Source organism: Lycorma delicatula, chromosome 6, assembly GCF_047948215.1.
Source record: "Lycorma delicatula isolate Av1 chromosome 6, ASM4794821v1, whole genome shotgun sequence".
NCBI lineage: Eukaryota > Metazoa > Arthropoda > Insecta > Hemiptera > Fulgoridae > Lycorma > Lycorma delicatula.
Genome location: NC_134460.1, coordinates 12,416,896 through 12,429,985, shown reverse-complemented (window position 1 = coordinate 12,429,985; position 13,090 = coordinate 12,416,896). Strand labels below are relative to the sequence as shown.

General features: G+C 29.7%; 1 protein-coding gene across 2 annotated transcripts in view; it reads right to left on the bottom strand.

Moving 5' to 3' along the window:
• Nucleotides 1-13,090, bottom strand: part of Msp300 (Muscle-specific protein 300 kDa) — a 764,465-nt gene that overhangs the window by 12,171 nt on the left and 739,204 nt on the right. For both annotated transcript variants that reach the window (XM_075369201.1, XM_075369200.1), the window contains 5 exons: nt 12,345-12,524; nt 9,560-9,706; nt 8,956-9,114; nt 7,692-7,904; nt 1,400-1,549 (listed from right to left, as the gene is read on the bottom strand). In XM_075369201.1, the coding sequence (XP_075225316.1) occupies nt 1,400-1,549; nt 7,692-7,904; nt 8,956-9,114; nt 9,560-9,706; nt 12,345-12,524 (849 nt within the window). The remainder of the gene's footprint in view (nt 1-1,399; nt 1,550-7,691; nt 7,905-8,955; nt 9,115-9,559; nt 9,707-12,344; nt 12,525-13,090) is intronic.

The window sequence follows — 13,090 nt, the reverse complement described above, 5'->3', positions numbered from 1 at the left end:
GCAGGTAGATTTTATCTTGCTTCGCCTATATAATCCAGTTTTAGAAAGAATTAAAAGGAGTCGGCAATAAATGTTTGTATGGACGTTAAATTTCTTGCTTTTATTGATTATTTAGAGAATGAGGAAGAAAAAAGAGAAGTTAAAGTTTAATATAAAAGGCATGGAAAGAAAATACAGCTGAAAACCAATAAATAAAAACAAAATTTATTAAAGGGTAGAATAGGTGATGACTCGCAGCAGAGTTATTTGTTATGGAAAAATTAGCTTATTGTAAACATCTTGGGTTAATTGTTGGAATAATAATTATTTCAACAGTTTTAAAAATGGACTTCAAGTAAGAAACTGTTAAACAAGCTTTCATTTTTTGTGAATGAGTATTTGAGGAAATTTTTTAAACAAGCTTTCCATTTTTTGTGAATAAGTATTTGAGAAAACTTTTTAAGCTGGACTAGGAAGATAAAGTTTCAACAACTGTTCAAAAAGATAAGTAATAGATAATAATAATGAGTGGAAGAATAAAATGATTTGTTATGTCTTGAGGAGGAGGAGAGAGGTGAGAATAGTAAAAAAAAGCAGACAAAAAGGACCAAGAAAACATGACCACAAGGGAGACCTAAGATTGGGTATCGAGGATGAACTAAAGGTGCATCTGAAAATTTTTGGCATTTGGGGCTAAAGACATGGCTATTGTCAGTGAACAAGGTTAAGGAATGAGGCAATGAACTATGTTCAGTTTATATGCTAGGCTGGGTAAGGTCACTTCACAATATTAATAAATCTTCATTGAAAAATCTTAATTTTATACTTAAAAAATAATTCTTTTCATAGAGCAAATGGTAATGTTGAATAAAACCACAGGTAGGTAAATTAAAGAGAACTAGTGAAAGGCTATGGTTCTTCTTGAATATTCTAGTGCTTCAATGTCACTAGTGGCTTTGAAAAATATGAGTATATTTAAAGGCATCTTTATAACAATTCCATTTAAATGAAACTTAATTATAATATAAAGAACAAGCAAAGAAAATTTAAAATGGTAAGAAATACTGTTTAATTTGGAATAATACAGATTCTGACAGGAAGGAAAATAATGCAGTATAATTTAGCTAAAATAATTTATGGAATGGCAGCTAGAATGTATTAACACTTGATGATGTTGAGAGAGATCTCATTTGATAATAGCATATATATTGACCTCATCTCAGTCAGTAATATTTGTGATATGAAGTCTTTGAATAATAGATTTTTTTTTAATATGGGTAAATGACCATAAATTATTATCATCTGTTCAATAAAATTTTACTTTTTCACCTACCTTTTATGAAAACTATTACTATACAATGAAAATGATATTATAACTTTTAAATAGAAAAAAGTAAACTATATTTATGTTAAACAATACCTGCTGATACTTATCGATTTGTGCGAGTGTGGCATCCAATGCGGTACACTGCTCCTTTACCAGTTCATCTAATGAATTCAATTCTTTGACTAATTCGTCTGCATTCTCTTTAACTTTAACATCACCTCCAATACCAGATTTAAAATGAACCTACATGAGAAAAATTGTTTTTGTAACTTTGGTAGTTTAATAATGTTTATAAAAAAAATATCACATTAAAAGTGACTGTCAAAAGAAATTTCAATGTAATTTACAATTAAAAAACTTAATTTTTTAACTTTTAATACAATGCTCTAATATAAAATACTTATTTTCCACTCAGAGCATTCAAATTCCAGGATTTTATTCAGCATTCTATCTGGATTCCTTATTTTAATTTTTATTAGCTCTAATTTTCCATCTTTCTTCACTTACTCTTCATTTATCACAGTTTTTGATTTTATACTTATAATTTTCTTACATTGAAGTGATCTATATATAGTTTTTTTATGTTAAAGTAAAGGATTTAATTGTTTATTTTTATGGGCCCACAAAACAGTGACATGTTCATCTATCTTCTTACTCAAAGTTTAGCTATCAAGTGCTAATAAAAATAGTTAGGCTGTTTGGACTAAGGAACCATTATTTTTTTTCTTTATTTAGTCCCTTTGCCTTTGAGAACATCGGGCAGACATGTAATTCACAAGAAAAACAATTTAAAAAGATGGAAAATAAAATGATTTGTAAACAAAAGTCCAGAAAAGATGTTTTTTTATGCTTTGTTTTCAAGCGCAAAACACTTTCACGATACCACTGCTCGTGTCAAAACTTGACAAAAGCCTCTTATCAGATATTAAAATATTAATAAAAGAAAGTTAAAACTAAGATGAAAACTAAAATAGTAATAAGATTCAACTTAATTTAAGTAATTTAAATCAACTTTTTAAAAGTTGACAAGGCCATATTTTTCGATATTGATCACAAAAAATATCTCCTTGTTCATAACATAAATTGCAAGATTGCAAAATTTGCTTATTTGTCTACAATAACTTAAAAATTTATAACAGTAATATTTTCACCAAACCCAAAATTTACAAATTATAAAAACAATTTTTTTTAATGTAAATATAAAATTAAATACAAACTGAAGATTAACTTATATCTATTTACTTCATTCTGGTGGTTTAAATTTCATTTAAAATATATATATTTTTCTAAAGTTGATCTTTTAAAAAGACCTATTTCACTTCTGTACTAATTATTATTGTATATATAAAATATATTCAACTTGATCCACCCAAGTAGAGAAATGAATAAAATAAAAGTATATGCCATGAAGATGTAGTAGGAATTAGCGAGAGGTTTGGTGGGAAGAGGAAAACGACTTTTGGTCAGGTGATTTTAGAATAATTAACTCAGCTTCAAATAATGGGCAGGGAGGAGTAGGTTTCATTATGAACAAGAAGATAGGGAAAAGAGTAAAGTATTTCAAAATGCATAGTGATAGAATCATTGTAATAAGGATGAAATTGAAACCTAAACCGACGATTGTTAACGTCTATATGCCTACAAGCGCCCATGATGATGATGATGATAGAATGTGTATATGAATAAATTGACAAAGCAATTAAACACATAAAAGGAGATGAAAATTTAATAATAGATGGAGATTGGAATGCAAGGTAAGAAATATAGTGGGTGAATACAGGCTGGGCAAAAGGAATAAAAGAGGGGATGACTTACGAGTTTTGCATGACAAAAAAAAATACTTTTAGAAAAAGCCAGGTACATTGCAAGGTATCAGGATAAATTATATCACAGTTAAGCAAAGATTTAGAAATCAACTCGTCGACTGCAAAACTTACCCTGGAGCAGATATTGATAGCGACCATAATTTAGTGATAAATGAAATGTAGATTGGAGTTTAAAATCCTGAAGAAAAGGTGTCAGATGAATTAGTGGAATTTAGAGAAGCTTGAAGAAGAAGTAGTAAAGAAGGTTTTTGAGGAGGACATTGCAAGAAGTCTGAGTAAAAAAGATAAAAGTAGAAAATGTAGAAGGAGAATGGGAGAATGTTAAAAAGGAAATATTTAAATCAGAAGAAGCGAACTTAGGTGGAACAAAGAGAACTGGTAGAAAACCTTGGATTTCAGACGATATATTGCAGCTGATGGATGAACGTAGAAAATATAAGAATGCTAGTGATGAAGAAAGTAAAAGGAACTATAGACAATTAAGAAATACTATAAACAGGAAGTGCAAACTAGCGAAAGAAGAGTGGATTAAAGAAAAGTGTAAAGAAGTGGAAAGACAAATGAACATTGGTAAAATAGATGGAGCATACAGGAAAGTTAAGGAAAAATTTGGGGTACATAAATTAAAATCTAATAATGTGTTAAACAAAGATGGTGCACCAATTTATAACACAAAAGGCAAAGTCGATAGGTGGGTGGAGTATATGAAGAGTTATATAGAGAAAATGAATTAGAAAATGGTGTTACAGAGGAAGAAGAGGAAGTCGAAGAGGATGAAAGAGGAGAACCAATACTGAGATCTGAATTTAAGAAATCATTAAAAGATTTGAATGACAGAATGGCTCCTGGAATAGATGGAATACCTGTAGAATTACTGCTCAGTGCAGGTGAGGAAGCGATTGATAGATTATACAAACTAGTGTGTAATATTTTTGATAAAGGGGAAGTTCTGTCAGAATTCAAAAAAGGTGTTATAGTCGTGATACCAAAGAAAGCAGGAGCAGATAAATGTGAAGAATGCAGAACAATTAGCTTAACTAGCCATGCATCAAAAATCTTAACTAGAATTCTGTACAAAAGAATTGAGAGGAGAGTGGAAGAAGTGTTAGGAGAAGACCAATTTGGTTTCAGAAAAAGTATAGGGATAAGGGAAGGAATTTTAGGCCTCAAAGATTAAAGAAAAACAAACCAACATACTTGGCATTTATAGACCTAGAAAAGGCATTCGATAACTTAGACTGGAATAAATAAAATGTTCAGAATTTAAAAAAATTAGGGTTCAAATACAGATAGAAGAACGATTGCTAACATTTACAAGAACCAAACAGCAAGAGTAATAATTTAAGAACATAAGAAAGAAGCCATAATAAGAAAGGGAGTTCGACAAGGATGTTCCCTATTCCCGTTACTCTTTAATCTTTACATAAAACTAGCAATTAATGATGTTAAAGAGCAATTTAGATCCGGAGTAACAGTACAAGGTGAAAAGATTATGATGCTATGATTTGCTGATGATATAGTAATTCTAGCTTAGAGTAAACAGGATTTAGAAGAAACAATGAACGGCATGGATGAAGTCCGATGCAAGAACTACCACATGAAAATAAACAAGAACAAAATGAAGGTAATGAAATGTAGTAGAAATAATGAAGATGGACCACTGAATGTGAAAGTAGGATGAAAAAAGGTTATGGAGGTAGAAGAATTAAAAAAATTTTACACTTTAAATTTCGGAAGTAGAATTACTAAAGATGGACGAATCAGGAGCGATATAAAGTGCCAAATAGCACAGGCGAAACGAGCTTTCAGTCAGAAATATAATTTGTTTACATCAAAAATTAATTTAAATTCCAGGAAAAGATTTTTGAAACTATATGTTTGGAGCTTCACTTTGTTATGGAAGTGAAACTTGGACAATCTGAGTACCTGAGAAGAAAAGATTAGCAGCTTTGGAAATGTGGTGCTATAGAAGAATGTTAAAAATCAGATGGGTGGATAGAGTTACAAATGAAGAGGTGTTGTGGCAAATCGATGAAAAAAGAAGCATTTGGAGAAATGTAGTTAAAAGGAGACAGACTTATATATAGGCCACATATTAAGGCATCCTGGAATAGTTGCTTTAATATTAGAGGGTTAGGAAAAAGGAAAAAATTGTGCAGGCAGGCAACATTTAGAATATGTAAAACAAATTGTTAGGGATGTAGGTTTGTAGGGGGTGTACAGAAATGAAATGACTAGCCAGTCAAGTGACTGAAGACAAAAAAAAAAAAAAAAATAGGGTGGATCAAGTTGAATCTATTTTATATATAAATATATTTTTTTTTTAAATCAATTCTTATAAGAATCATACTCCTCTGTACTACATACAAATATATTTATTTTATTGGATCAACCAAAGTACAGAAAAAATAAAGTTTGATGACCTACCTTATTCCACTACATATGCAGGAGCGCTTTTGCGATTTTACTTGCATCATCAGGTGCATTACATATTCATCTCAAATTACATTACAAACTTCATAAAATATAACATATCATGCATTTATTTATTTTATTTCAAATTTAAAACCTTTAATCTTTTTATTATAAGAATTTAAACTTTTATTCAGTTAAATTAAAAATTCAAAACAAAATTTAAAAATATGAAAAATTAATTCAAATTAACATTAAAAATTAAATTGTAATTTTTTTACATATGTAAAACATGACGTCAAGGCATAAAATCAAATTAAAATTTAAAAAAATTCACATTAAAATGAAATAAAAATAATTTTAAGTAAAGCAATTATGCATGTTGTCTATTTAACTGATTTTACTATACTAATTTCAAAGAGTATAAGGCTGTGTGGAATACAAAAACTCTCAAGTAACTTATAAGGTATACTTTAATTCTGATGTATGGAGTAGCGTTAATAGTTTTAAAAGTATGGGATGAAAATAAACTACAAATTACACAAAACAGATTTCTTAGAAGGACAATAGGCAAGACAAAGGGGAATTTCATGTGAAAAGTTACATTTTTTCCTGGGCGCAACACAGTGTTGTTTATTAGTGCCTGAATACAATATTCCTAGAGCAAACAATTTAACTTAACACCAAACTTAAAAATTAAACAACAGTAATAAGAAAGAAAGATAATTAAAATGTGCAATGTCATAATGAAAAAATATTCCTCATACAGAACAGCAAGTGCCTATAGCATATGCTAAAGGTAAAATAAAATCACAATGAAATACAATATTAAAATCTAACTTAAAACAACAAAATGACCACCTTGCAAAAAATCAAATATTTGAATATAGATGCACAGCCTTACCAAATAACAAGGCATTCGATAACATCATCATATTGTCCCCAAAAATATTTTGGGTGTTAGCCCCTAATTTAAATTTTCAACACAATGCCACATAACAGAAAAATTTATGTGTAAGGGCTCTTAACAAACTCAAAAGCAGGGAAAAGAGTGCAAGAAACGGTTTGGGCATGTTAGCAGCAAAATGACAGTCTACGATCCACCCTGAACTCTAGGTATTGAAGAAGAGCAAGAATTTCCAATTTATTTAAAAGGCAAACAATCAAAGGTCTATTGTTCTGCATTAGAAACAGTGTAACAAAACGTCAAACTTCAAATAATGCTAACTGTAGAAAATAGAATTTTTTTTTTTTAGAAAAGCTGAGACATAAAATAGAAGCAAATAATTTTAAACTACAACATTCAACCAATTGAAACACCAAAAAGAGTAAAGGGTATCCATATACAGAATAATAAAACAATCCTTTACAGAAGTAATATCAAAAAACTAGTAAAAAAAAAAAAATACACTATTAAAAAATAATTACGTTTTTAAAAGTAATTAAATGGCAAAATATATCCATTCAGTATAATTCATTACATGTAATTTAGGACTGCAAATATCTCCAACAAAAACACTGAAAATTTACTGTAATAGCAAAAGCCTTATAGATATTAGAAATTTAGTTAGTTTTGGCCCCATCACCTATAATACAGCCAGTAGTGTTATGCTAGTTTAAATTACTGATGCAATGCAATGTTACATAGACCTTAAGAAACATCATGTAACAGTTTACATGTCGAATGTTATGCAGCAGTGAAAATTGCTCCTCTATTTTCTTTAGAAATAAAGAAAGTATTGCACAGCATTACCTGCTAATATGAGATATCTATAACAAGAAAATCTAAAAACACCACAAAAATGTTCAATCAAAAGTTTACTTTGTGGAATTCAATAACAAAAATCTATATTGAAAGAAGTCAAAATTATGAAAATCAAAGTAAGTATGTTCTTACGCAACTATGCTCTCTTTTCAAAACACAACAAAAAAATAAATAATTTGCGTAATAAATATTGTTCACTTTATGTACAATTTAATAATCTCAAAATAATATCTAAAAAGTATCTAGATTTGTTGGTTTTAAAATAAATTCAGTAACTAAAAAATAGCAAGTTGAACCTCTTTGTCAAATATAAAATTATTCATTAAGAATCATTATCATCATTTAGTTTATAAAAAAACACAAACAAAACTGTAATTTTTACCTGTAATTTTTCAACAGACATCGATATTTTTGTGCGTTGTATGGCAATATCTGACAACATTTTTTCTCTAAGAGCATACTGATCACGAAGAGGACGTTTCTTATTTGCTGCAGATTCCAGGCTTTGTTTTGATTTATCAATCCATGCTCGAACATCCTTTAATTTTTTTTCACATTGTTCCCATTCCTCACTAGTTTCATTGATTAGAGCATGCTGAAAAAAAGTAATTTATGATTTCTAGTAGGTGGAATTAATAACTAGGTTTATTTCTATTAATGGGTGAACATTAAACAAATATTCTTCAAATTTTAATCTAATTTTAACCTACCTCAATCTCATTTTACTAGCAAATCTGAAAACAGAAATATTAATAATAGAAAGGGAAACAAAAAACTTTTCAAAAAAATATGTTAAATTTTTTTTGAGTGAATAATAATGCATTTGCAATAGAGCAAATAATAATGCAATCAGCATTTTTTTTAAAAAGATTTAACTGGAAAACCTGCAAATAGTTATTTCATCTAGAATGGTGCACTGTGCAACTAACTTTTGCATCATGACAAATTTCCTGCTTATATTATATACTCTTCATTGCACTAACAATATACATTTCAGGTATATGGTATAAAATGTACATTATACCTTGCATATGTTAGTATATAAGAAGAAAAAACTATAAAAGAAAAAATAAGAAAAAAGAAGCTATGATGAGTATTCTATTGAGTGGTAGATCTCAGCACATAGCCAAGCTCCAAAACAATCGATACTCTACATTTTTAAATCGTAAATTAGTTGAAACCTTCACTTTTTCTCTCATTCCTTTCATCACACTTTCAACAATATTTACAAAAAAACTTTTTTTTCTTAGTTAGTGTATCTTTGTTATCCAGTGTTTCTTAATAATTATTAAACATTAAATAAATAAATTAAACAGATAAATTTTTAATCTTGATGTTCATTAAAAAAATTATTGCATAACAAATTTTTTATTTATTATTACAATATTACTTATTTTATAATTGGAGAAAATTTGTATTTTACTAAGCAGTGACTTTAAATTTAGTTGTATGAAAAGCAAATCCACAAAAAATATTTTGTTTTTTCATAGAGCACTGCCTGGATTTTACTTAGAAAAAATTACCAAAAAAAATTCTAATTGGACATTTGAATCCCAGATATTTCAATACTTAATAATTCTATTAAGAGGAGAACAAGAATATACTTAAATGAGAAAAAAATTTAGTCTATAGGAGTTTAAACTTACTCGTTCTAACAACTGTCCTTCAACATCAGTCTTGGCTGTTTCAGCTTCTTCCAACTTTTCAGGTAAATCTCCAGTACTAGTAATCTGTCCAATTGCATCAAGATCCTTGCTCATGTCACTTAAATTTTTGCTCATTTGTTTGCAACTTTTGACATGTGCCTAAAAAAAAAAAAAAATTAACAGTAATTTGACTATATTATCAACAAATAATATTAAAATAATTAATAGAAAAGATTCTAATTATTTGTTAGAATTTCCTGGCGTTCCGTTCTAGTACATGGTATTGCTTAGTTGCTGAACTCAAGAACTTTTTGCATTATTTTTATAAATAAACTTATTGGTATACTAATTGATTAAAAGTAAGTCATAGCTGTCATCTATTTTCTTTACTCATTTTTAATTTTATAGGAAGATATAGCCTGATATGTAAAATCAGAAAGATATTATCTGAATGGCAAAAACAGAATATACATCAAACATTAACTAAAATATATACAGCCCCTTCACCAAAAACAATAAAAAAAAATAATAATAACTATGTATTTTTATTTATAATTTTATAATTTCCTGATCTTTAAAAAAAAATTGCTAAATACACACTTACAGCATATTCTTGAGATTTTTGTTTTGCTTCTGGTAATGTTGTGATTTGTAATTGTTCATTAAGAACATTATTTTTCTCTTGTGCCCAATTCATTACAGCTTGATACAGGCTCAGGAATCTCTGCCATGAATCAAGAGAATCTCCAACCTGTAATAATGAAAATTAAAAAGTTGTATATCTGCCGCATCTAAAATATTTTAAACACTAAGATAGATAGATAATCAACATGATTCATTTTTTCTATGAGCACATTATTTATTTCTCTTAGCACATTCAACATAATCAACATTTAAAGCAGACACTCAGTCAATATTAAATATAACAATTTTTCTAACTATAATTTTTTTTTTTGGTTTTGTCTGGGGAAAAACATTTCAGCATTATCATCGCTCGAACATGATGTATGTGTATTAAAAACTAAGTTAAGGAAATTTACAATTAAAAATTATAAAAAAATGCCCAGAAAACAAAACATGAAACATAAATATAACAAAAAATGAAAACAAAGTAGAAATTTTAAAAAATCAAAACAAACTAAAATATTAAAATTAAGACAAAATAAAAAACTTAAACTAAATGTTAAAACACAAAAATACACAACTATAAAAAAAAATATTGAAGACTATTAAAAAATATGTAAAATATTAGCACCCTGCAGAAATAAAAACACCTATTCTCAAACTTTATTACTGCCCAGGATTTGATGAAAATTCCTGGGCAATTTAAATTTACGACGCAAGGCCGCATAACATATGCATTCCACAAGAATGTGGCATATATCAAGTGGCAGTTGCATCACATGCATACTGGTGCATTTACTGCTGACATTGGATACCCGTAAAGTAGCTTTCTTATGTCCTATCCACAATCATTAGAAGACCACTTCCTCACGACGAATTTTCCTGCATGAGGAATCCCATGGCAACACAGTATCTTTAAGGTGCGAGTTTGGTATCTACCGTAGCCATCAAGTCATCTTGCCACTTTGCACGAAGAGTGAGTTTCACACAGTTAATAAAGTCGGATGCAGTAACATGGGAAGTGAAGGATCTGCATGTTCATTACCTGGAATCCCCACATGGCTAGGGATCCAGCTAACGTGTAGCCAACAGTATTGTTTTGTTTTGACCCATCTGTATATACCACAGCATCTGGGTTTGCCTTGGAGAGAATATGGTGAAACATTTTCTGAAAGAAAATTGGTGGTGTTGATTTTTTACTGTATTTTGTGAGGTCAAACATAAAATTTATAAGGTTAATTGTCCACAGAGGATATGAACGTGGATAAATAGGAAAAATAGAAGGTGCGACAACATTCACAAGGTGCAGTAAACATCGGGTACGAATACTTACAGGTGCAACAGAATGTGGACAGTCCTTATACCGGCAAAAGTAAGGATTTCCAAGAACTGCGTCAAAAATTAGTAATATAGTAACTGCACACATTTAGTAATACTGTTGATAGCTATAGAAATTAAGGTGGCACTTAATACACTTCCTTGAGGCACTCCATTCTCCAAGATGGCACTACCCAAGAAAGAAACTCCAACACAAACATGGAAAGTTTGGTCATTGAAGAAGCCAGCATATTCCCTGGACTCCCCATTCTTTGAGGGTGCGTAGAATACCATACCACCAGGCCATGTCGTACGCCTTGCTGATATCAAAGAAAATAACAACGAGGTGCTGTAGTAGTAAGAAAGCGTGTTGAATAGCCATCTCCAATGACACTAAATGGTCAGTGGATGATCACCCTTGTTGGAAACCACACTGTTCTGGAGACAAAAGACCATGTCTCTCTGAGTACCATGCAGTTCACCATTCTCTCCAATACTTTGCATAAGATGCTAGTCAAGGAAATAAGGCATTAGCTTGAGAGGCTTGCTTTTTCCTTACCAAGTTTAATTACTGGTATGACAGCAGCTTCAGACCAGACAGATGGAAAGACTTATGCAGCGAACAAACCATTGTAAATGACCAATAGGTGTTGTAATGCTGAATGAGGAAGGTGTGACAGTATACAGAGACGAATGTTGTCAAGTCGTCAAGTCCAGGGGAGGTGACATGAGAGTCTTTAAGTGTGTGTGACAATTCTGTGAATGTGAATGGAGCAGCATTTAATTCACAGACTGAATCACCAATGTTTAACTATCTTGTACCTCTGAAATTTGTTACTATATGATGAAGTCAGCGACACCGAGCAGAAAGAATTTCCTAAGGTATTTGCCACTGTAGAAGATGGTGTGAGGAGTTCTCCTTCATGAAGAAACCCAACAACAGATTGCGATGGTGATCTGCATCTCATATGTTCACAGATTGTAAAAATTTCATCTTTTAGATTTACTGTTTACTGGTATCGATGAAAAGTGAGGTATAAAAACAAAATGTAGACACATTTTATGAGCTGATCGCTTGGCATTCTCAATGTTGCAGCCCTCATCAAGAAATGAGAAAATATCAATAGGTTTTTTTTGGGCAAAAAATGTTTTTGCCCAAAAATGCTTATTGCCTGGGTCAAATAAATAACTAGAGGCCCAGATATTAAAATATTAGTATATATATAAAGTTGTTAGAGTAATGAACTAAAAAAAACATAAGAAAATAATTATAATGTAAACAACAAAATACTTAGAATAGAAAAAACAGTTTTGTGTAAACATAAAAATTTGTGTAAACTACTTTATTAGACAAAGAACCAGAATAGCCATTATTGGCTGAAAGAAGCCCAGTTTCACTGCACTCCAATTAAAATACAAGAAATGGCCAGGCTAAAAGATATGATTACCTGTTGTTTCTTTTCTTCAAGCCATGTTTTAACGAGCTGCAACTGTTCAGTCAAATTATCCAAAGTACTTTGTATCAATTTCTTTTCTTGATCATCTTTAGTTTTATCTTTAATAGTCTGTCCATTATGAGATGCTCGATCTAAACGATCACAGGCAGCTGGTAATTCGCTTTGAATTTGCTGAAAATAAAACATAAAATATTTATAAAATTTCATAGAATAAACTTCAATGTAAAAAAAGTATATTAGTCTGCTAAAACAAGTATAGCTATAAGCAGTAGTACAGTTTAATTATCCAGTTAACAGCTATTTGGAGAAAGGTTAAAATGACTTAAAAATAAAAACAAAAAAAAAAAGAGTTCTAACAATTCATACAGTAACGTTTCAATAATTTAATTTTCTACTTGATTTTTTTTTGAAAGGCTTTATTTTTTTACAGTGAAGTAATTTACATTTCTTTATTTTAAAAGTTATGCTAACTAAAAAATCATTTGAAAAGGTAGAAATAATTTTATGCACCAAAAAAATTACATAAAAACTGAATACAAGGATTGGCCTAACACACAAGGCTTTAAGAATGTTTATTCCAGTTTCTTGATAATCTGTAGCAAATAAAAAAAACATAGATACACTGATCTTGTTACAATTTGATGTAGTTCAGGAACATCAAGGACTTTGTTCTATTTTCAAAATGTTACTGTAAAGTTTTTTTTTTTGTAAAGAAAAACTGAAAGGTTGATGCCATA